General features: G+C 39.0%; 1 protein-coding gene across 1 annotated transcript in view; it reads right to left on the minus strand.

Moving 5' to 3' along the window:
• Positions 1-25,451, minus strand: part of DNAH5 (dynein axonemal heavy chain 5) — a 216,419-nt gene that overhangs the window by 58,167 nt on the left and 132,801 nt on the right. The window contains exons 54-59 of the mRNA XM_078066500.1: positions 21,276-21,429; positions 19,895-20,162; positions 9,478-9,709; positions 8,206-8,320; positions 7,783-7,959; positions 3,448-3,651 (exon numbers count right to left, since the gene is read on the minus strand). Of these exons, the coding sequence (XP_077922626.1) occupies positions 3,448-3,651; positions 7,783-7,959; positions 8,206-8,320; positions 9,478-9,709; positions 19,895-20,162; positions 21,276-21,429 (1,150 nt within the window). The remainder of the gene's footprint in view (positions 1-3,447; positions 3,652-7,782; positions 7,960-8,205; positions 8,321-9,477; positions 9,710-19,894; positions 20,163-21,275; positions 21,430-25,451) is intronic.

Below are 25,451 nucleotides of genomic sequence, written 5' to 3' on the forward strand. Positions count from 1 at the left end.
GGAAACAACAGATGTTGGTGAGGATGCGGAGAAAGGGGAAACCCTCTTACACTGTTGGTGGGAATGCAAACTGGTGCAGCCACTCTGGAAAACAGTATGGAGGTTCCTCAAGATGTTAAGAATAGAGCTACCCTAGGGGCACCTGGGTGGCTCAGTCGTTAAGCGTCTGCCTTCGGCTCAGGTCATGATCTCAGAGTCCTGGGATCAAGCCCCGCATCGGGCTCCCCGCTTGGAGGGAAGCCTGCTTCTCCCTCTCCCACTCCCCCTGCTTGTGTTCCCTCTCTCGCTGTGTCTCTCTCTGTCAAATAAATAAATAAAATCTTTAAAAAAAAAAAAAAAAAAGAATAGAGCTACCCTATGACCCAGCAATTTCACTACTAGGTATTTATCCAAAGGATACAAAAATAGTGATTCGAAGGGGCACCTGCATCCCAATGTTTATAGCAGCAATGTCCATCTTTCCAATATGGAAAGAGCCCAGATGTCCATCAACAGATGAATGGATAAAGAAAATGTGGTACATATACACAATGGCATACTACTCAGCCATCAGAAAGAATGAAATCTTGCCATTTGCAATGACGTGGATGGAACTAGAGGGTATTATGCTAAGCGAAATAAGTCAATCAGAGAAAGACAAATACCATATGATTTCACTCATATGTGGAATTTAAGAACAAAACACATGAACATAAGGGAAGGGAAGGAAAAATAAAGTAAGATGAAAACACAGAGGGAGGCAAACCATAAGAGACTCCTAACTCTAGGAAACAAACTGACGGTTGCTGGAGGGGAGTGGGTGGGGGGATGAGGTAACTGGGGGATGGGCATTAAGGAGGGCACGTGATGTGATGAGCACTGGGTGTTATATGCAACTGATGAATCATTAACTTCTACCCCTGAAATTAATAATACACTATATTTTAACTAAATTGAATTTAAATAAAAATTTTTTTAAAAAGATGTAGAACAACTTATATACTGCTGGCAGATACGTAAACTGATACGCTATTTTTTTTGAAAACTCTTTGGCGCTACCTATGAAGGGCTTTAAGTGTATACGGATGGTAGCTACACCTGTGGTGAGCACAGCACAATATACAGAGTTGTCCAATCACTATGTTGCACACCTGAAATTTTTTTTTTTTTTTTTTTTTTTTTTAAAGATTTTTTATTTATTTATCTGAGAGAGAGAATGGGAGACAGAGAGCATGAGAGGGGGAGGATCAGAGGGAGAAGCAGACTCCCCGCTGAGCAGGGAGTCCGATGCGGGACTCGATCCCGGGACTCCAGGATCATGACCTGAGCCGAAGGCAGTTGCTTAACCAACTGAGCCACCCAGGCGCCCTGCACACCTGAAATTAACGTAACATTGTGTGTCAACTATACTTCAATCAAAAAAACAAACAAACTTACATCTATTAAGAAAATGCATAACCTAAGACCCAGAAATTCCATTCCTGAGTACAGAACCAATTGAAATGCAAATACACCCACCAAATTACCTATAGACCAATATTCATAGTAGTTTTAGCTTTATTTATAATAGCCAAAAACTAGTAACAACCCAAAAATCCACCAACAGTACAATGGACAAATAAATTGAAACATATGATAGCATTTCACACTGTGCTGGTTCATACACGCTCATGAGGAACCATTGCTAAATTTGCAGGAATTTTGCAAACTTCTTATTAAATAGAACCATTATTAATAATTAAATTATATAAACTTACAATTTAAATTTCATTTAAAATAAAAATAACGCATAGGAAAAGTAATCACTTTATATTATTTTACTACATTTTACTACCTATGTTTTGAGGTCGTTTATATCTATTGTACCCACGTGGGGGTACATTCCTACTATTCTACTAGGCACCTCTCCCCAGCTCTATATTCAACAAGATCATTTTGGTAGCTTGAAATTGGCCATTGTGGGGATATTTACACCATGGAAATTGGCAAACACTACAAATTAGACTTTTTGTTCTTTTTTTTTCTTTTTTCTCCCCTGAGAACCAGTTGTTTTAAATATTTACCACATACGACCACTTCACATACTGAACAGCTATACAGCAATGAAAAAAGAATGAAATACTACCCTTGCAAAATAAGAATGAACCTCAAAGCCTTGTTGAATAAAAGAGACCAAAACAAAAGAAGTCACATGACATGATTTCATATCTATAAATTTCAAAATGAACAAAATTAATTATCAGGATAAAGATCAGAATAATGGTTATCTTAGAGGAAGTTACTGACTGGTTTGGGATACCAGAGAGATATCCGGGGTCTAGAAATACAAATCTTGATTTCTGTGTTTATTAACAGGTATATACTTATGTAAATATTCATTAATCTGTGCACTTAAAATTTGTAGATTTTATCATATGTAAGTTCTACATCAAATTACTCAAAAAATTACTATCGAGACTTGTAAAATATAAATATACATATATTTGTATTCATAGCATACAATATATTCACATATGTATTGCTTTCTTAATATAATTTTTTAAATTTTTATTTAAACATGTCACTGATGATGCCTTAAAAGCCTAAAATCTGTCAGGAAAGGCTCTAATGCTTGTTTTTAAAGCTCTAATGTCTTGTTTTTGAAAGAGAAAATTCTATTCTGAAAAAATACTTAAATATGTGTTCAATATATGTATGTAGAATATTATCAAGGCTTGAAAAAGAAGGAAATCCTGCCATTTGTGGAGGACATTATGCAAAATGAAATAATCCAGACACAGAAAGGCAAATCCTGCATGTCTCACTTATATATAGAATCTAAAATAGTCAAACTCCTAGAAGCAGAGAGCAGAATGGTGGTTGCCAGGGATAAGGGGAAGGGAAATGGGAAGATGTTGGTCAAGGGGTACAAAGTATCAAGTTGCAAGAAGAATAAGTCCTAAGACCTCGTGCACAGCAATATGAATACAGTTAACAACATTGTATACTCCAAATTTTCTAAGTGTTCTCACCACAAAATAAAATGGCAACCGTGAAGTCATGGATACTTTAGCTTGACTGGGGCAATGATTTCACAGTGTATACATATCTCTAAATATCAAGTTGTACACCTTAATATAGAGAAGTTTTTTTGAGAGAGAGAGAGCACATGAGTGAGCGGGGTGGGGAGAGAGGGGCAGAGGGAGAGGGGGGAGAGAGGGGGGGAGCCTCCCAAGCAGGCTCCACAACCCTGAGATCATGACTTGAGCCGAAATCAAGAGTCGGACACTTAACCAACTGAGTCACCCAGGCAACCCAATATAGAGAATTTTTATATGTCATTATACCTCAATAAAGATGGCAAAAAACTGGATAAGTAAAAATATGTATGCACAGCAAATTCTTTTCTGAAACTTATTCTACTAAAAGACTCAGACACTCTAATGAAGTCTGAGTCCCCTTTCAGCCCATCGTTCCTGAACTACCAACCTGTAAGTTCTGTAAGAAGTTTCCTGCAGTCATGAGTTTTAAAGATTCTTGCCAGGATGGAATTGTACAGCTTTTTTCCAGGTCAATTTTCACTGCATTGACTTTCCTTTGAAACAGGAGCAGCACACAATCCATGATCCTCATGATGAGGTGAGGGGGTCGGCCCAACGTGCGCACAGTGGCGATGTCCGAAGGCTTGATGGTCTGCAGGACGAGAGGAGGTCATCATCCAATCTCAGATAAGAAAGTGTGGACCAACCTTTAGTCTCTAAATGCTATTTTGACAGAGGAAAGCAAGCATTTTTGAGTTAGATGCAGAGTCATGAGGTTTAGATGCATGGTTAATCGCCAAGAAATGCATGTCCCCAAAAGTTCAAACTTTTACAATTCAAACTGACAACAAGAGGAGACACAGTGAGGGAAATGTTGGTGAGCAGCTAAGGAGCTGTGACTTCTCTAAAATTGTACAGACCAGTTTGTGTCAGAAAAAAAAAAAAAAGAGTGTAATCTGAAAGAAAGAGAATACTCAGCACTTGCAGGAGCTACGAGGAATTCTCAACCAAGAAAACTCCAGTATGTGCAGTGTTTTTTACACATTAGTTATGTAGGTCAAGAATCTGCCTCTCTCTTTAGCAACCCAGACTTGTCACAGTGGACTGACACTAGCAGGTAGCCCCAGGGCTGACAGATTGAATAATTAGAGGTTTCTGAGCTGGGAAATGACCTTTAAATGATGGAACTCAAGCAATATGAATTTCACTAACTCAGAAAAGTCCTGTCCCATTTCTAGTATGGAGATTCTGAGAGAGTAAATTATTTAATAGTCACACAGAAGGATTGGGGTTGCTAATAACTGCTCTGTCTCCTACGCTCTTTATGGAATAAGTATTAGAAAAACAGTAAATATAAGAATCTGATCAGTCCTATTTCTAGGACAAATAGTATACACTCATCCCTTCCAGATCTTATTTGCATGTGCATACTCCCCATCAAATGAAGGTGACCAATGACCTTCTAATCAAAGCTAATAATCTTTTCTCTGAGGATTAAGGAAAAAAAAAATGAAGAAGAAAACCACTGAACATGTTAATTAGAAATGTAACTATTGACTTTGAAAATGTTTGTTTCAGGAGATTAGTCTTTGTGAACATGAGACGACTGGAAGTGAAGGAGAATTTGTTTTCAAGAACTGGAAATGGCAGATAGATCTTGATATGAGATGAATGGCTAGAAAAGAAAGGAGAGAAATATATTAGCAGCCTGTGGGGAAAGTAGGGTCAAATGAACGTTGTATAAACTGTAAGAGCTAGACGTACTTATTTTACTTTAGCTTTAAAAGGGAACATTCTCAAACAGAATTGGGCTCAATTATGTTAGGTGCCCAGGTAAAAGGAGCTGGGGGAAGAGGTATATCTAAAGTTCAACCTATTTCAGCTAAGTATTGGATTCCTCTTTTACTCTGCAGGCAAAGCAATATGACTGCTACAGAATTTCCTAGATATCCTTGCAATATTATAGTTATTTAACATCTGGAGGTATTTTGTATGATTGCGTGGAGTCAGATTAGCTTTGAGATAGGAAGAGAAAAGATCTTTGCTATTATCTTATTTGTTGTACAGATTTATGTAGCCTGATGCCAAAAAGTCAGTTTGAGTGGATCTGGAACTTCTTAGAATATATTGGTAGTACCGTATTTTAAGATTTCAAAAGTTCACAAAGAAGCAATAAAATGGAGGCAGAACCAATGAAGGAAATTTTTGAAAATCTCTCCAAGACACACCATCATGTCACCCGTTTCCACCCATTTCAGCACTGATAATTAATTATATAATGCAGAATATCTCAGTGGTACAGAACATGAAATTAGGAGGATAAAGGAAAATATTTTATAATATCAAAAGGATGACAAGTGGGGCGCCTGGGTGGCTCAGTCGTTAAACGTCTGCCTTCGGCTCAGGTCATGATCCCAGGATCCTGGGATCGAGCCCCACATTGGGCTCTCTGCTCTGCGGGAAGCCTGCTTCCCCCTCTCCCACTCCCCCTGCTTGTGTTCCCTCTCTTGCTGTGTCTCTCTCTGTCAAATAAATAAAATCATTAAAAAAAAAAAAAAAAAAAAAGGATGACAAGTCTTTTAAATCCTGGGAAAATGTATACCTTTAAGCATGATCTAAGATGCCATATGCCCTGTTTCTATGATGCCATTGGGTTTGGAAGTTTCTTTACACTATCAATATATTCTCTCTGTTGATCAGAGACTCTCAGTCTAAAGCCAAGATGCCCCAAAAAAGAGGGTGAGTGGGGGTCAGAATCTTGAAGAGATATCTGCCCTCCCATGTTCACTGCAGCATTATTTACAACAGCCAAAATATAGAGGCAACCTAAGTATCCACCGATGGATGAGTGGGTAAAGAAATGTGAGAGATATATATATATGTATAGTATGCATGTGTGTGTGCATCCACGCGCGTGTGTGTGTGTGTGTGTGTGTGTGTGACTGCCTGTGTACAATGGAATATTATTCAGTCTTAAAAAAAAAAAAAGGAAACCCTGCCATTTGAGACAACAAGGATGGACCTAGGGGCCATTTTGCCAAGTAAAATAAACTAAACACAGAAAAACAAATACTGTATGATCCCATTTATATGGAATCTAAAACAGTCAAGATTCATAGAAGCAGAGAGTAGAATGGCGATTGTCAGGGCCTAGCGGGAGGAGGAAATGGGGAGCTGATGGTCAAAGGGTACAAATTCTCAGTTATGCAAAATAAATAAATCCTGGTCTATTTAATACTGTATTATATACTTCAAATTTGTCAGGAGGGTAGATTTTAGATATTACGTTAAATGTTTTTAGCACATAAAACAACAACAACAATAATATTAAAGGGAGCAGGGGGAAGCTTTGGGAGGTAATGGACAGGTCAATGGATTTGAAGGTGGGGATGGTTTCACAGGTATACACTTATTCCCAAACTCTCCGAGGTGTATACATTATACATGTTCAGCTTTTTACATGTCAATCATATGCCAATAAGTTGGTTTTAAAAAAAGGGGCAGGGGGAGATGAGGAGCCCACCAACCTGAGAGACTGAAGACCCAGCAGAGCTTCGGGGAAGAAGAAGCACAGTTTAGTCAGTGCAAGAAGGAACAGAGGAACAATAAGTAAAGACGTATCCCAGTAAGAGTAGTGTGGAAAGTTGGAGAGATCCAGGAGAAGGCAATCTCTTTGTTGTCTCAAAAGAGTAGAAATTCATATTTGCATATTGCTCAGGAAACTTAAAGACGCAACTTGGATCAGAAAGATTGAGAAGTGTTTCAGGCAGTGAGATCAGGAAGGGGTTAAAGAAAATTGCATTATCAAGGGTCGCCTGGGTGGCTCAGTCTTAAGCATCTGCCTTCGGCTCAGGTCATGATCCCAGGGTCTGGCCCGCATTGGGCTCCCTGCTCAGCGGGAAGCCTGATTCTCCCTCCCCCATTCCCCCTGCTTGTTTGTCTCTCTGGCTGTGTCTCTCTCTGTCAAATAAATAAAATCTTTAAAAAAAAAAAAAAAAGAAAGAAATAAAGAAAGAAAATTGCATTATCAAGTAATGAGGCATGCTCAGTTGAGGTTCTGGAACCTGTATTAGCTGTGGACAGATCAGCAGGGTTTCATTTCTCCAGCTGTTCCCTAGGCCAGGAATAATAAAAAACATAGGGCCGTAGAGGATTAAGAGTGAAGCAAAAGCAGTCTTAAACTGAGTCCAAAGAAATCTTACATTGAGTCTTCAACACTCGACCAGCCCTTTAAGGTGTGGCCCATTGCACTAAACTCAACATATTTTCTCACAATCCAGCCTTCCATTCTTGCCACACAACTGCATTGAATAATTGTCAGAGGCCGCTCAAAACCCGCCATTCACGAGCTCCATCAGATCAGCAGTTCTGTATTTGGATAATTCATAGATAAACTCCGAGCACATTGTACCTTACAGACCTGCTCCGGTGTCCTCAATGAATGAGTAGGGAAATGTTATCTTAGAAATTTTATGTGGTGTTCCCGATGTCATGTAGGCTTGCTGGTGACAGAGTGGGAACGAGAACCCAGGACTCCTGACCATCAACATACAACACTGCCCATCATTCGTGAGGGAAGAAAATGAAATGGGAAGCAGCAAGTGCAAAATCTCTGAAGAGCTAATAACATCTCCCTGCAGAAAATATTACTTGAAATTTTTCCAGTGAGGAGCCCTTTGCTCTGAAGGAGTAGAACATTTCCTTGCTGTTACTCATCTTTTCTTCATCCTTGTCCATCATCCTAGGCACTAAACATGACATCTGCCACATTGCACAGATTTACCTTCAGGGCTGCTTCTGCTTCTTCTAAAGCTGGTTTTGCTGCTTCCAGTTTCTCTTCGGCAATGGCTTTATCTTTAGAGATGCCGTCCACGATGGCTTGGGCTTTGTCCTTCACCTTCTGTACCTCAGCTTTGACCTTTTCGGCAGCCTGTGCCTTCATTGTCACTTCTTTTAAGACCTAATTCAATATAAAACAAAAAAACATCTCGTCAAACATATGCTGTCAAGCTGAAAATGCACATTTTCCCTTGATCTGTTGATTGTGTCCACTTCTAGGGTATTTCACAGGAAAATTAAGAGTACTGTATTCTATTGGAAATAATGTATCCTTTCATGGTTACAACGTAGTGAAGACGTATAGATCATTAACATTTATTACCAGGAATGTAAAACACAAATAGCATATGCATGAGTGCCCACACACCATGTCGGCTTTATCATTGGCCACTTGGAGCTCCTTTTCTTTCACTTCCAGTTCTTTGCTCAGGGCTGCAACAGACTCTGAGGCTTCTTTTAGCTTCTCCAATCCAGTATTCATTCTAGGATTGAACACATAAGCAAGCCATGTTAAAATGTGTGGTATTTGGCCACATTTTCCAAGCACTGGTCCATTAATATGGATAGTAGTGGTCATATTTGAAGAATGAGTGTATGAGCAAATAGCATATCCAAGAGGGCTTGACAAAAAGAATATGCACCCAGGGTTGATACCAGACTGAACACAGGTGTATGTTTTTCATAGACTGCATGTGGGAGCATGAACTCATTATAGCCCTGCATAACATGAAGAATGATGATGGGTCTAGAAGCTGTATCATGCAGAATACATGCTTAACGAAGTTTAATTAAATGACAATAGACTTCAAATGCTTGAAGCCCTAACTCAGAAGAAGAAAAATAAATAACTTCTGTTTAAAAAAAAAAAGACTAATTAAATTAAAAGAAGAAAGGTTTGGGATCAAGGAAAGAAACAAATTTGAAGTCATCAGAACAACCCTGTGAAGGGACCACTCACTGTCTGGACCTGAGATAATGAGACCTCAAAGACCAGAGCTCTCAGAATCAGTCAGTCCAATCTCCCACCCAGGGTCCCTTATGGAACAGCCCTGCTGGTTCTGGCTATATGTAGGCAGCAGATAGAAATGATCAGAAAAAAGCAGGCAGAGCAGTGAAACCTGGAACAGGTTGAAGCAGGGTATTCACCATGCAGTGAACATCAGCATCAGCCAGACTCTCCTATCCTAGACACCCAGAAAGGGTGGGAAGAGAAAGACGAGAGAGGGAGACAGGAATTATTTCTACCATTATAACATTTGGTATTATAACAAGTGGTAGGCCACATAAACACTTGGCAATATTTTATTCTACTGGGCAAGAATAAAGCTCCAACAATCATGGAATAATCCTTTGAATAGGCTTGAGAGGGGGGTGTCTTGGCCCCAGCACTATTGGCATTTGGGGCTGGATGATTCTTTGCTGTGGAGGGCTGTCCTGTGCACTGTAGGATGTTTAGCAGCATCCCTGACCTCCCCTCATTTGACATCAGTAGCACCCCTTCCCAGCCCCTACCACCCAAGTTGTAACAAAAAAAATGCTTCTAGTCTTGCAAAATGCTCACTAGGAAACAAATGTGCCCCCAGTCAAGAACCACCATTTTAAAATAACCTTATATCTGAACTTCACACTTGACACTTACCTACTGGCTAGAGTTTGCACTTCCACATGTTTTTCTCTGTATGTGCACTTATAGCCCTGAATAAAGGAGAGGTAGGACTTGGGAGTCACATGAGTAGAGCGTCGGAATCTCTGGAAATAGTCAACACACTTCTCAGCCACCCCATCCTGGAAGGAGCCCATGCACTGGACCACTTCCTTCTTGGTTTCCAAACTGCAGTCAATGTCATACGAGGACAGGAAGTGTTCGGACACTAGAAAGAATAAAGATGGCAGCGTGTGAAATAGGAACGTGAATTGCCATTTTAAAAGTTAACGGGCTATTTTTGAAACATTTAGACATTTCTCGGGACTGCATACCATTTTTATAGCCCCAGCTAGGTAGATATCTGTCGGCATTTTTGGCCCCAGGCCTACGACTTCAACAATTTTATTTTCTCTTTCATGTACAAAACTATAACAGAGCTCAAGACTCTCATCAGTCTTTATTTTCTGGTACTTATGCAAAGAAGTCCCTTCTGCCCGGCTACAGGCTCTGCTCAGCAGCCAGCCTATTCTACGCTGTTCTATACGTAAGGGTCAAAGTGGTACAAATAACTCAAAATTCAGTGCCCACCTGGTACTCATATTTAACAAACCCATTTATTTTTAAGCGCAGAACCTGTCATACCCTTAATTCCCCCCAAGCTCTGACTGCATTTGGTATGTGGAATGTTTGTCACTAAGTTTTTTTATGCCTGGGCCATCTTGTTCCCAAAAGTGGCTGCTGGCCACTTGCAGTCAATTCTAATTTACAGCGTCCTTTAAAAATGTTTGGGTAAAAACCTCCTGTTGGAGACCTTCATCTTCCCAACAGCGCCAATCATGGGACCAATTCTAAGGCAGCATTTCCTATTATAGGAATAGGCCATAAAGTCAGAGCTAATCAATTACCATGTACACATCGGTGTCTGCCACCCTTTCACCCCTGTGATAGGGCCATGCAGAGAGACTAGTATGAAACTTGGTCTCAACCGTAAAGAATTTACAAAGGTTATGCATGATGCAGTTAAAAATTATTATACCATCTTTACATAGGTTGGAAAAAATTGCCTTTGGATTTGCTTGAAAAGTACTTAGAATATTGAGTAATATACATAAGGGTTGCAAATAGAAATATAGCCAATAAAAAGGGAAGGAAAGAGAAGGAATCAAGTAAACAAACCTAGCAGGTGAGAGTTGGCAAAGCTATAAAAAATGATTAGTAATTGATCAGTAAATTAATTTATTAAAGCAGTAATTGTGGGGCAGCATTTACATCTATGTAAATAATGGGTACCATATATCAGCTTGGTTATAAACAGTTTACCATAGACACTGGAAGGCAATAAATCAAGACTCAGAAGTCATATTTTCTCATGAGTTAAGCAACCTCTACAAAGAACATTTTAAATTCCAGGAAGTTTAAGTCTAGGCACTGGAAACATAGGAACAATCCTTGCTTATGATAAAGTTTTTGTAGATATTAAGTCCAACAGCTGCAATATTCACCATGCACCACACATGATACTAGGTGCTTTACTTGGCATTATGGTGTATCTTCAGCGAAGTTCCCACTTTCCGAAAACCCCCTTGTATTTACCATGTAATGATTTTTTTCCTTTTTATATGAACAGAAGGTATCAATAATGGTGACTTCTTTCTTTATATAGCAAGTATTCTTTTTGTCTCTCCAAAAAGTCAAAGAGAATAAAAATAGAGTGGATTCAAAGTATATTTTTCCAAAGACCCCAATCTCTGGTGCAAGAAAGGTTATGAAAAGAATCAGATCACTGTCACTTAGGGTGACCCATGACTGCTAAGACTCAAGCAAGAGGCCATGGAAAACCCTTCCAAGGTCATCATCATCCAATCACCAAAGCAGCAATGCCAGTTTAGGGGCCCACCTTCAGACTAATGCTTGAGGTTGGTGTGGGTTATATTTTGGTAATGTGTGTTCATATCACCTGATGGGGATTAGGGGAGATATGTGTGGGACAGAGAGGAGAATGCTGGGCTCCGTCACTGAATTTTGGTGTCCTTGGATTTCTACCTCATTTTGATTAAAAGAACTAAAGTCACAAAGTGAAAAAGGCACATTGGTTGCCTGTCCAGTAGCCATCCCCTCTCTTTGTGACTAAAAGAATCTCTATTTTGCTCAGGGTAACAATCTGCCCAACTAAAATCCTTTGATTCCCCCAGACTCTCTTATAAGTAGGGGTGACCCAGTTCAGGCCAATGACATGTAGACAAAAGTTCTTGGGGAAGAACGCTGTCCTGAGATAAAAGGCAAACTTCATAAGGCATCGACAAACATGATGTTTGGAGATGCAGCAGCTACCTTGTGCCTGTAAGGGTAAGAGCCACACCCTGAGGATGACAGCAAGAGAGAAGGAGTAAGATCCCCCAATGGCATCATCCTGGATTGCACAGCTCTGCATTTTCTTGGTAGCAGGAAAAAGGGGGAGGGAAAAAAAATACTTGTTTGAGCAACGACTTCTCTGGTGTTCTCTTACAGCCAAACACATCTTAACTGATACATTCAGAGGGCAAGCATGTCTAATCTTGGCAAATCCTAAATCACAAAACTGTATCAGTTAATCCTTACAACATCCCCAAGTGATGAATTTTAATATGTACCTCTTGTAGATAAGAATAATAGGGCTTGGAGAATTTACTTGCAGATAGCAGATGTGCAATTCTAACCCAAGGATGATGGACTCCAAAGTCCATGTCACCTTGATTTAGAAATTCAAAGAGAACCAAACTATGTAGTCTTTAGAATGCTAAGCAAACATGTTTAATTGCACCCAAAGTTCAGAAATATTTATTGACTACTCTGCTTCATAAACAAAAGGTGCTAATTTTTCTGGAAAACCGTGGGTACTATCGTGGTTGGTATTACTTTCTGAGGGGTCATTATGTGCACTTGCCTCATTTATGCTATATCACTAGTTGTGAGCAAATGCAGAAGCAGGGGAGGCTAATTCATAAGACCAAAATCTTATATATTATAAATCAAGTAATAATCTTCAAAGAGGGCCATTTTACTTACATAATGAAAATGGCCTACCTTGAAAAAAAATATGCCATATATATATATGCTATTGATTTTGCTTGAGACTTTATTTTCAAGTGAAGATGGCCTATTTTCATAACAATGGGCATGTTCAAAATGTAATCTAGAAGAACATTAAAAATTGTCTTTACCTTGGAGAAATCTAAATGAAGTGCATGGATTTAGCAGTGACATTAGAATCACAGAATAGCATTAAGAAATACAAGACTACCATCTTAACAATACTGGAATTAAAAGAAAAAACCTAATAAAAAATGAAATAGAAAAGGAGAATCAAAATGCCTCAGCTGATAGAAATCTCTGCCCTTCAGTCTCCAAAACAAACAAACAAAAAATTAAAACTGTAACACAACACTACAAATTGATGCCAATATCCCTAAACAAACCTCTGAAAAAGTAGAAACTGCTTTAAATCAGAAATTCAAAATTAAAAAGAAACTGACCAAATAATGTATCAAGAAGAAATGCAAAAAGAATTGATGGAACTCAGGAAATAAAAAGTAAAAGACAAACAGCTTAGAAATGAAGACTAAAATAAAGTAACCAAGGAAGGGACAAAGAAGAGAGGAAAAAAGAAAAAGAAATACAAGACAAGACCACCAGAATGAAGATAATAAGACGTTTAGAAACAATTAATTCAAAACAACTCCATATAAAGCTAAAAACAAAGGTTTGCCAAAATGGAGATTACAAAATGGTGGAAAAGACAGGATTTTACAACATTAAACAAAGCATATTTTTCTTTAAATGCTTCATCAAGAGACTTAGTCAATTTAAATTCACATATATAAAAACCTCACACTTTTTCCAAAAACACTTTAGTTATTAAAATACTATAAAATATTGTATTAACCTTCTAAGCATCTTTATTTATTTTTTTTTATTTATTTGTGACAGAGAGCGAGAGAGCACAAGTGAGGGGGAGTGGGGCAAGGGCAGAGGCAGAGGGAGAAGCACTCTCCTGCTTAGCAGAGAGCCCAGACGCCTGGGATCATGACCTGAGCCAAAGGCAGACTCTTAACCGACTGAGCCACCTGGGCACCCCCTGAGCATCCTTAAATTAGAAAAATACTCTATACAATAACAATAACCCAAAAAAGAAATTAAGAAAACAATCTAATTTAGAGTAACATCAAAAAGAATAAAATATGTAGAAATAGACTCCACCAAAGGAGATGAAAGACTTGTACACTATGACTATAAAATACTAATGGAAGAAATTAAACACAAATATATGGAAAGACATCTCATATTTAGAATTATTATTTTTAAATGTCTATACTACCCAAAACAATCTACAGGTTCAATACAATCCCTATCAAAATTCCAATGGCATTTTTTTTACAGGAATATAGAAAACAATCCTAAAATTCATATGGAACAACAGAAAATCCCAAATAGCCAAAGCAATTTTGAGCAAGAACAAAGCGGGAGGCATCACACTTTCCTGACTTCAAAATATCTTACAAGGTTACACTAATCAAACAGTATGATATTAGCATTAAAAATAGACTTATACACCAATGGAAGAGAAGAAAGTGAGAAATAAACCCATAATATGTGGTCAACTGATTTTTAACAAGGCTGCCAAGAATATACACAATGGGGAAAGAATAATCTCTTTAATAAATGGTGCTGGGAAAACTGGATATCTACATGCAAAAGAATGAAATTGGACCCTTGTCTTACACCATACACAAAAATCAACTCAAAATAGATTAAAGACCTAAACGTAAGACCTGAAACCATAAAACTCCTAGAAAAAAACATAATGGGTAAACTCCTTGACATTGATCTTGGCAATGATTTTTGGATATGACACCAAAACACAGGCAACAAAAGCAAAACCGAAGTGGGAGGACATCAAACTAAAAAAATCTTCTTCATGGCAAAGGAAGCAATTAACAAATGAATAAGTAATTTATGGAATGGGAGAAAATATTTGCAAACCATACTTCTAATAAAGGGTTAATATGCAAAATAAAGAACTCCTACAACTCAATAGCAAAACATAAGTAACCTGATTAAAATGGGCAAAGGAACTGAAAAGAGATTTCTCCAGAAAAGACATACAAATGGCCAACAGGTATATGAAAAAGTGCTTAACATCAGCAATCATCACGGAGATGCAAATCAAAATTACAGTGAGATATCACCTCACCCCAGTTAGGATGAATGTTAGCAAAAACAAACAAAAAAAAAACAAAAGATAACAAGTGTTGGCAAGGGTGTGGGGAAAAGGGAGCCCAAGTGCACTATCAGTACGAATGCAAACTGGTGGAGCCGCTATGGAAAACAGTGTGGAGGGTCCTCAAAAAATTAAAAATAGAGGGGTGCCTGGGTGGTGTAGTCGGTAAAGCATCCGACTTGGTTTTGGCTCAGGTTGTGATCTCAGGGTCATGAGATGGAACCCCACATCGGCTCCGCGCTCAGTGCAGAGTCAGCTTTAGTTTCTCTCTCCCTCTCCCTCTGCTCCTCCCCACCCTCTCTCAAATAAATAAATAAATATTAAAAAAAAAAACAGATGGGGCCCTGGGTGGCTCAGTCGGTTAAGCATCTGACTCCTGATTTTGGCTCAAGTCATCTCACAGTTGTGGGATCAAGCCCTGTGTGGGGCTCTGTGCTCAGCATGGAGTCTGCTCGAAATTCTCTCTCCCTCTCCCTCTGTCTCTGCCCCTCTCCCTGCTCGTGTGCTCTCTCTCTCTCCCTCTCTCTCAAAATAAATAAATAAAATCTAAAAAATAATAATAATAAAAAAATAAAATAAAAAATAGAATTACCATATGATCCAACAATCTCACTTCCAAGCACATATCCAAAGGAAATAATACCACTATATCAAAGAGATATCTGCGCTCCTGTGTTCACTGCAGCATTATTTACAGTTGCCAAGACATGGAAACAACTTAAATGTTTGTTGATGTATAAATGGATATATACGCAATGGAATATTATTCAGCCTAAAAAAAAGATGGAAATCCTGCCATTTGCAACATGGATGAACCTGGAGGGCATTATGCTAAGTGAAATAAGCTAGACACAGAAGGGCAAATACTATGTGACACCATTTATACAAGGAATCTGAAATTGTCAGAGTCATAGAAGCAGAAAGTAGAACTCTGATTGCCAAGACTAAGGGGAGGCGGTACATTTCCTCTCCTCCCAGTCAAAAAGTCAAAAAATACAATGTTTCAGTTATACAAAATCTACTGTACAGCAAGATGCCTAGAGCTAACAATACTGTTTGTAAACTTAAAATTAGCTATGAGAGATCTGATGTCGTGTTCTTATCACAAAATAATAACAATAATAATTAAAGAAGTCAGGAGGAAACTTTTGGAGGTGATGGATATGTTTATGGCATAGATTATGATGATGGTCCCATGGGTGTATACTTACTTCAAAATTCATCAAGTTGTATATTTTAATTATGTTCAGTGTTTTGTATATCATTCATACCTCAATAAGCTGGTTTAAGAACAAAACTAAAGTCTATCTTAAATTATAAATTAATTAATTAACATTAATTAATTATAGAAATATACATTAATTTAATACTTTTCTGGGAAATATTCAGCATAATCTAGATGAAATATACTAACACAAACAAAATTGTGTATTTCCTTACTGATGTGGCTGAAGATAATAATTTTAATTTAGAATCAGCATCCTAAAGACAACTTAAATAAGGTTGGTTCTAGAAACCTTGTTGCTAATTTTCCAAAAAGGATAAATAACACTTAAATCCCTAAGTATATCAAGTATTTCCAAAACCCACAGATGGTATTCTTTCAAAATAACATAAGCCAGGTTCCAGGTTAATGTTAGGTGTATAGATTTTATATTTATTGCATAAAGGAACTATGTCTCATATCTTATAATTATTGTATCCAGTACCATGACTAGCACAGTAAACACTTCCAGACTAGACTGGAGACATAACCACAAAAGATTACAGGTTATCAAAGGTTTAAGAACATTTCAAAACCGAGGTGCATGATATAAAGTGTACTATATAATATGTACTATAGATATGGGAGGTCCCCAAAAGGAGGGGGTGGGAAACTAAATATTCCTAAGTGAACAAAGAAAGAGTAAAGGATGTGATGTGATTAAGCTTTGGAATGTAGATAAACAAAGGAGATGGAAGAGAATATTCTTGATCTAAGGGGGACAATGTGTGGAAGATACGGATGATTAAAGTATATTCAGGGGCACCTGAGGGCTCAGTCAGTTAAGCATCTAACTCTTGATTTTAGCTCAGGTCATGATCTCAGGGTTGTAAGATCAAGCCCTGGTCAGGCTCTGCAGTGGGCGTGGAGTCTGCTTAAGATTCTCTCTCTCCCTCTCCCTCTGCCCCTCCCCACTGCATGCTCTCTCTCTCTCTCTCTCTCAAAAAAAAAAAAAAAAAGGCAGGTTCAGAACACAAACAAAAGTGGTATATCTGGGGGAAAAAGAGAGGGAAGGTTTGTGTTTGCTTAGAGAAGACTGGAAGTAAGTCACGGCTGTACTATAGAAGGATGATGAATTTTGACAGACTGACTCATTCATTCAACACTGCAACCATCACACACTGGTAGCTGCCAAGACTGTGAGTGAAAGACAGGTAGTCCTTGACCTCATGGACTTTTTAGTCGAGCAGGACAAATGAGCATTAATCAAATACACACACAACTAAGTATATAAACTGCAAACTGTGGTTAGTCCTAGGAAGGAAGAGCACAGAGTCCTAGGAAGAGCTAACACGGGAACAGGCTCCGTGGGGAGAAAGGGAAATGGGATGGCTCCCCTGAGGAGCATCATCCAAACAATGGAGGAGGGTGCCAGTCGGATGGAGGAAGAGGGCGTCGCATGGGAAGAAAAAACAGCCTGTTCAAGGATCAGGAATAACAGAGCAGGGGAAAAAAAGCAACCTGAGCGGAAGCTGGGGAGGTGGGCAGGGCCACTCTTCCCATCCTGGAAGGCCAGGCTAGAGACCATGGCCTTCTTCCCAGGAACAAGGGGAGGTCATAGAAGGTTCTAAGTAGAAAGCAGTGTGGTTGGGTTTGTGTTTTCATCATTCTTGTGTCGGCAATGTGAGATGGATGGCAGACAGCTGAATCAGGAAGAGAGGTCATCAGAAAACTATTTGGGTTTTCCAGGTGAGCAACAATGACAGCTTGGCCTAGGATGTCTGTCTATGAGAGGGAAAGAGCTGGAGACAGTCCCCCAATATTTAAAAGATAGGGTCAACGAGACTTGGAGATCGAGCAGACTTGAGAGCTGAAAGAGGCCCAAATGTTCCAGATAAAGCTCTCTGTGCAGTTCAAAGGATGATGGCAGGACTTCCTGGGAGAAGGACCAGAGGAGAGGAAGGTCAGTATCAGCCACTTGGAGTAGCAGTCTGTGAAACCCCCATGAGAATGTATCAAACAGGCAGCCAGCTGAGTGCACAGATTTCAAGCCAAAGGACAGGCTAAACTGGAAAGAGAAGCTGATGGAGCCTATCACCCAGGAGGCTGAGGATGAGCTTGCCTCGGAAGAAGATTGGAGTGAAGAAAGAAGTCCGTCTTACCCTGCCCTATGCCTGGCTCCAGAAATAGCATGGAGCTCAAAAAATACGTTCTCAATAAACAAACAGGGAGATGCACCCATGAAAGTCAGGACACTTGCTAGGAAACAAGGACAAAGAAATGAAAGTTTCCCTGACCTCCATGTAATCCTGGCTTGGGATGATACAATGAGATTTAAAAGAAAGGGGCGGATTTGTGAGAAATTAACAAAGGAAAGATCAATAAGACCTTTGTCTTGTAATAGAAGAGATGACTGAAATAGAGACCTCACAGGGCTCTGTATTTAAATTAAATCATCTTAATTATGGTATATTACAATGTTTGTCACCTGAAATTGTTATTTTATTGTTCATCATAATGCCTTACATGATACTCCACAAAGTCCTTCCACACTAATTATCATATTTCATAGTTAACTTTAATATAGCTCTGAAATTCTGTCATATTGTGCTCTGCATTTATATCCTACTTCAAGGAATTTTGAAGTTTTACCCTTAGTTGTATTCACATTTTAATAGGACTTAAAACTGTAAAACATTGGCCTTTTCTCAAACTTAATAAGACAAAAGAGAAACTGTACATGTGTATTTCAAATACGTTTAAATATTCTGTGTTTAAAAGCCAAAGATTGGAAGACCATTATTGTCAACAGCACTATGTAGAGAACAGAATGTCTCTGGTAGATAAGAATAAATACATATACATAATAAATGTGGGTTCTGGCCCCAGTACTGATCCTAATGGCTTCTTACATCTCTGACAATTCCCTCAGTTTCACTATCCCCAATGTCTCCATCTATAAAGGTCAGGAGATGGGCTAATCGGTTGTTCTCATGGTGGGTTCCACAGAACTGGAGAGCCAGATGTGGACATGGCACAGATGTGGGATGAGAGGACAGGCTCTAGAACCCCACCTCACCTCCACTTTTCGCTGTTTTATCTATTAGGACCACCTGCAAGGTTTTACTGAGAAATGGGACTCTTCTTAATTATTAAAATATAATCAGACAAAAAGTTTGAAAACCACTGCCATGAATCTAGGCACTCCCTGAGGGTCTGGTCAGGGGTGACACCTAAACATCCCTACAATCTAAAATACCCACAAGTAATTTCTCACCAAAAGCTGAAAAACCATAAACTAAATGATCTCTTAACGTCTCCTCTACCACGTCCATGATCAATTTCATTTAGAGCGAGAGAGACATTCATGTTCCGCAGGACGGATGATCGTGGACAGAACTGGAAGCAGCCAAGAACCCAAGTCACAGAACACTCTAACATCCGTCTCCAAGGACAGGAGCCAGCAGAGCATTGCCGGGTAAGGTCTTCTTCTTTGCTGTCCAGCACTGTAGCCACAAGAACAGAACGTCCAAGAGACGTTCAGCTTTAACCACTCTGAGGTTGAACACAAATACTACCAAAGTAGTTAAAATCTCCGTGCCTTCCTGGGACATCTTGGAAGACGTCTGGGTATCCAACTGAGACAAAGCCTTCCAGTATCCCTGAAAAGACCAGAGTTACTGGAAATTAACCCAAGGGAGTACAAGATTGAAGATGAGTGTCTGATAACCACACTCTGGGGAAAATTAGCTACCTAATTTTTGCACCTTTGGTGAAAGAGCACCATCTTGCAAAAATCCTCAAATATTAGACAAAGTGACTTCAGGCTCAATCCAGGACAGAGACAGCAAAGAGCACAGAATGTAAACACACACACACACACACACACACACACACACACACACACACTGTTAACCAAAAACTGTGACCAAAGTTTCCACCACACTAACCAGCAACTAAGGCATCCTTAGGCCATCGGCTGAACCAGTCAATAGTACATCCTGAAATAAGGGCAGGGAACTTCAACGCTCGATTTCGAAATTTCTCCCCAACAGGTGAAAAGCAGAGCACAATGTGAAGGTTCTGTCGGACCCGACTCATGAAGTAGTCATGCAGGTTCTCATTGGTAGGAGGGCGCCTGGGGTATTCTTTCTTCATGACAGATAGGAGATCACTATTAATTTCATCAATTTCATCACGAGCAAATAGGTTGGAGACCTTCAAAAGAAGAGCAGACATTCAAATTCAGTACAGACACGTGAAAAGAGATCAAAATACATAGCTCAATACATATGATATCTTTCCTCCATTTGTGTTCTTAAACTCACCTTTAGAAAATTAACCAAAGTCTTCATGACACAAACAAATGGAAAGATATTCCACACTCATAGGTTAAAAGATTTAATATTGTAAAAATGTCCATCCTTCCCAAAGCGGTGTAGAGATTCAATGCAATCCCTACCAAAATACCAACAGTATTCTTCACAGAACTAGAACAAATAATCCTAAAATGTGTATGGAACCACAAAAGACCCCAAATAACCAAGGCAATCTTGAAAAAGAAGAACAAACCTGGACATATCACAATCCCGTATTTCAAGATATACTACAGAGCTATAATAAACAAAACAGTGTGGTACTGACACAAAAACAGACCTACAGATCAATGGAACAGAAGAGAGAGCACAGAAATAAACCCACACTTACATGTTCAAATAATCTATGACAAAGGAATCGAGAGCATATAATAGGGAAAAGACCAACTCTTCAAAAAATGGTGCTGGGAAAACTGGACAGCTACATGCAGAAGAATGAAAATGGACCACTCTCTCATTCCATACACAAAAATAAACTAAAAATGGATTAAAGACCTAAATGTAAGACCTGAAACCATAAAACTCCTAGAAGAAACACAGGCAGTAATTTCTCTGACATCAGCCGTAGAAACATTTTTTCTCGGTGTGTCTTCTCAGGCAAGGGAGACAAAAGCAAAAATAAACTATTGGGACTACAACAAAATAACAAGCTTTTGCACACCCTTTTTTAAAAAAAATTAACCAAAGTCCTCAAGATAAGATACCCCATATTTTAAATACACAAATGATTCTGTTATTAATTGCAAAGTCATAGCTCTTTAAAGGGGTAAATGGACATATCGAAAATCCAATCAGCTGTTTTATTCTCTAAAACCCAATAGAAAAAGCAATTCTTCCTACTGATTTCCTAATCCCCAATAACAGCACTCACTCAAAAACTCTAATGGAAGGAAAGAGCTCTAAAGTTGGAGGGAATCTGAAGAGTCAAAATGCATGAAGATAAATGAGCTCCTACCTCACCCGATGATAAAACATTGTTCATATATTCCAAAAATGACTCATCCTTAATCTCATTGTCTGTAAAGATAAAAGTGATTCCTTTGCCTTGCTGCCCCGCCGTTCTATACAAAATCTTCAAGTCTTCCACCAGATTTGATGTGTTGTAGGATCTAAAGAGATATTGTCATTGTGTCATTAGCTAAACTATTCTGATGGGAAGGAAAGATCCTTATAACAATGCTTTATGCCATTTGGTTAATCAAAAGAAATACTGATGTTGTTTCATCAGATAAGAATTTAATTGTAGGGCGCCTGGGTGGCTCAGTCGTTAAGCGTCTGCCTTCGGCTCAGGTCATGGTCCCAGGATCCTGGGATCGAGCCCCACATGGGGCTCCCTGCTCAGTGGGGAGTCTGCTTCTCCCTCTCCCACTCCCCCTGCTTGTGTTCCCTCTCTCGCTGTCTCTCTCTGTCAAATAAATGAATAAAATCTTTAAAAAAAAAAAAAAAAGAATTTTATTGTATGTGAATGTTACTGGTTCATTATATTTCCTTATAAAGATGAAATTGATTTTTAAAAAATTTCTTTCATTTTCTAATAGCTATTCCTTTGAGAATAATAGAGGCACATCTTGGTAAAATTTTGAGTACTTCACCACTCATGAAAGTTAAGAGCTATTTTTTCCATTGAGGCATAACTGACATATAACATTATCTTAGTTTCAGGTACACAACATATTTCCATACTTGTATATATTGCAAAATGATCACCACAATAAGTCTAGTTAACATCAAGTCAAGTAACATTATATTTACCTGCAAATATGAAACTGGTTTTTAAACTCCATATTTCATTAACTATTATAATTAATTTTTTACACGCAAAATAAAAATCTAGAGTGAAAAGTCAACCTGAAACCAAAATATCATTTTTACCACAACTAAATGTCATCTAAATGGGTATGCTTCATTTTGAAAATATTTGGTGGTAAGGCTAATACAAAAGTCAAATTGGAATGTTTATTACGCACCCATCAGTAATTGGTATTTTTTTTTAAGATTTTTTTTTTTATTTGTCAGAGCATGAGCACAAGCAGAGAGAGCGGCAGGCAGAAGCAGGCACCCTGCTGAGCAGGGAGCCCAATGCGGGACTCGATCCCAGGACCTGGGATTATGACCTGAGCTGAAGGCAGACGCTTTATGACTGAGCCACCCAGGCGTCCTGCAATTGGTATTTTAGAAGATACCTCATAAATTAATCGAAATTAAATCATTTCAAGCTTTAATTATATAGGCTGAGGAAAATGCCCTAATTCAAATGGTGCCCTCTTGGGACGCCTGGCTGGCTCAGTCAGAAGTGCATATGACTCCAGATTTCAGGGTTGTAAGTTCGAGCCCCACATTGGGTATAGAGGTTACTTAAAAATAAAATTTTTAAAAAAAGTAAAATAAAATAAAATGAAATGAAATCTTTAAAAAAAATGGTGCCCTCTCATCCCCCAACACAATTATTTCATTGCATCTTTGGGTCCCCTGTAAAAGAGTTTTCTGAGCAATCAGTCTACTGTAATAGAACAGCTGAAAACATGAAATATCCCACTCTAAATCTTCTTTCACTGACAAAAGCAATCCTTTATAAAGTGGAAATCAGCCTGCAGTCATGAAATATTAGAGATGTCCCAAAACAGAGTAGCCCAATACCTCCAAAAGTAAAAATAAAGATATTCCAATCCTGGAGATTCAGATTTACTAAATTATCATTTGAATTTTATGTTATTAAATAAACTCAGAGTTCAGAGCACAAGAGCAAATGGCCTTCTGATTTTTTTTAAAGCTACTATTTAACTCTATGTTCTGTGCTTTTTGATCATCTAAAACCTAAATCCTAGAACCAGAAATCCCACCACGATACATCAATATTTTAAGAAAATGTCTGCAGAAGTGTGATCTGAGAGATTAGAAAAGAATTTCAAACATGCAGTCCTCCACTGGAGAGAGAGAGAAAGCTTCTCCTGACTTGGGAAAACTTTCAGCCCAGTCCCCTGGATCAAGGGCCCACTGCCTCAGATAATGGCCTCAGCCCTCTAACACATGGCTGTGCTTCCCAAATGTGAGGCTCTTGCTTGCTGATTCTTGGCCACGTAGCTATGCAGAGGCTTGGGCAGTAAGATGGTCTCTTGAAGGTGTGAGAAGGCAAAGGCTTTGGCCTTCCTTTTCATCATAATGGAGCATTCCCACTATGACATATGGAGGAACTAATTGATCACAGAGAGAGGAGCTGCAAGACATTTTTCTTGAGGCAGTATGGTAGAATGAAAGTCAAGCCAGACCAGAAACCAGAAATACTGTGGTCAATTCCCAGGCAGATCTGGGATTTCAGACAAGTGATAGTCTCTGCATCTCAGCTGTAAGATAGGCTAATATGATTATATGCCCTGCTAACTGATAAAGTTGCTTTGAAGACCAAACTAGCCTATGCATATAAAAGTGCTTTGAACATTATAAGGCTTTATAAAAATATTAGGAACAAAAATCTCAGAGTCCAGTCTCTTTCCTGTATAGGTTATCTTTTACCTAACTCTACTGCTATCCACAAACTAGAAGAATTATACACAAGGTAATTATTTCTCTCTGTCCTAGTACTTGAAAAACAAACAGCAACCTTTTGGATTTATTCTCCAAGCAAAAGCCTATAATTCGGACCAAATGAAAAGTCTGACAACAACTCGAATACCTGGATCTTAAACCCAGATTTAATAATTTTCAATCGCTGTCCTAGCAGGTATCTATGGGCCTCCAACAGGAAGAGATGGAGGGATGCTTTGCCCAACTGGGCCAAGCCAAAGCTCTAGAGCATGGCCAACAGGCAAGACTTCCTTCTCCCACACCTACAAGTTAACCTCTAATAATTCTCAGCCCAACTAAAGTTCCCAAATTGGCCTCTTACCTCTCATCTTGGTTAATCCTGAAATTCTGTTCAGTCCCTCTGAATCACCCCTGCGTATCTCTCCATGCTGACTCTTCACTTCCTAGTTCCACCCTCACACACATATATGACCAAGGACGACCCTCCCGGGGTTCCCTACCTTGATGAGTGTATGCTTCAGGCGGCCAGCTTCCCAAGCCAGAACTAGGATGGACCAAGTCCAAAAGTTCAACTTTCCAGTGATCCTGAGTCTGTGCTTTTTTCTCCATTCTCACTGCTCCCACTCCTGACCCATCATCTCTTGCCTAGATCCCTGAGACAGCCTTGTAACTATTTCCGTTGAGCTCCTTCCATCCGTTTTCTGTACATACAAACCCACAGGCCCTCCCTAGCAGTAATTCATTAATGGTCTCCTGTTGTTTTAGGATAAAGTCCAAATTCCTTATCATACCTTCAAAGACCTCCATTTCTATTCCTTTCCCACTTGCTATCTCACACTGCACAGCCCGCCATATTGAACTTCTTCCAGGCCTCAATGTGACTTCACAGGTACTGACCCTTTTGCCTGGAACACTCTTCACCTCACCTCTTTTCTGAGATAATTCCTATTTGTACTCAGGTCTCAGTTTAAACATCTTTTCCTCCAGGAAGCCTTTTCTGACCATCCCCCAGACTAGGTTAGGAATCCCTCCCTCATGTTACAACAGGAGCTGGTTGGTCTTCATTTATTTTCTCCCAGCAGACAGCACCTACGTATGACACCTTCCTGAATGAATTGCTCCACTGTCTGACCCCCTTGACTATTAGAAGCTCTGTGATGACACAAGCCAGGTTTACCTTGCTCAGCATGAACTCCCCAGCACCTCCCAGTGCCTGACACATAGCCAGTGTTCCATAAATATTTCTAAATGTATGAGTTAATCAATATAAAGTTTTCATCTACTTTACTAGTTTATTAACATTCTTGAAATCTGAACTAACATGTAGTAGGGATAAATTTCTTCTGAAATACACCAAGAGGAATACATAGAATATACATGGCATGCATAACATAAAAACAGGGAGGCAGTTATTCACTATTATAAGAGGCTGAAATACTTCAAAAGCAAATTATTAATGTGAAAACTTCCTGATCTATAATAAAGGTTGAAAGGGGACGATGATAAGTCTACATTTAGGAAGGAAATGATTGATTCCTTATATATAATATAAATGCATTAAGTTCAAGTGGCCTCTGAAAACCTGCTATCAAAATCCATTTCAGGTTAA

This window comes from Halichoerus grypus, chromosome 2, assembly GCF_964656455.1.
Source record: "Halichoerus grypus chromosome 2, mHalGry1.hap1.1, whole genome shotgun sequence".
In the NCBI taxonomy this organism is placed as follows: Eukaryota; Metazoa; Chordata; class Mammalia; order Carnivora; family Phocidae; genus Halichoerus; species Halichoerus grypus.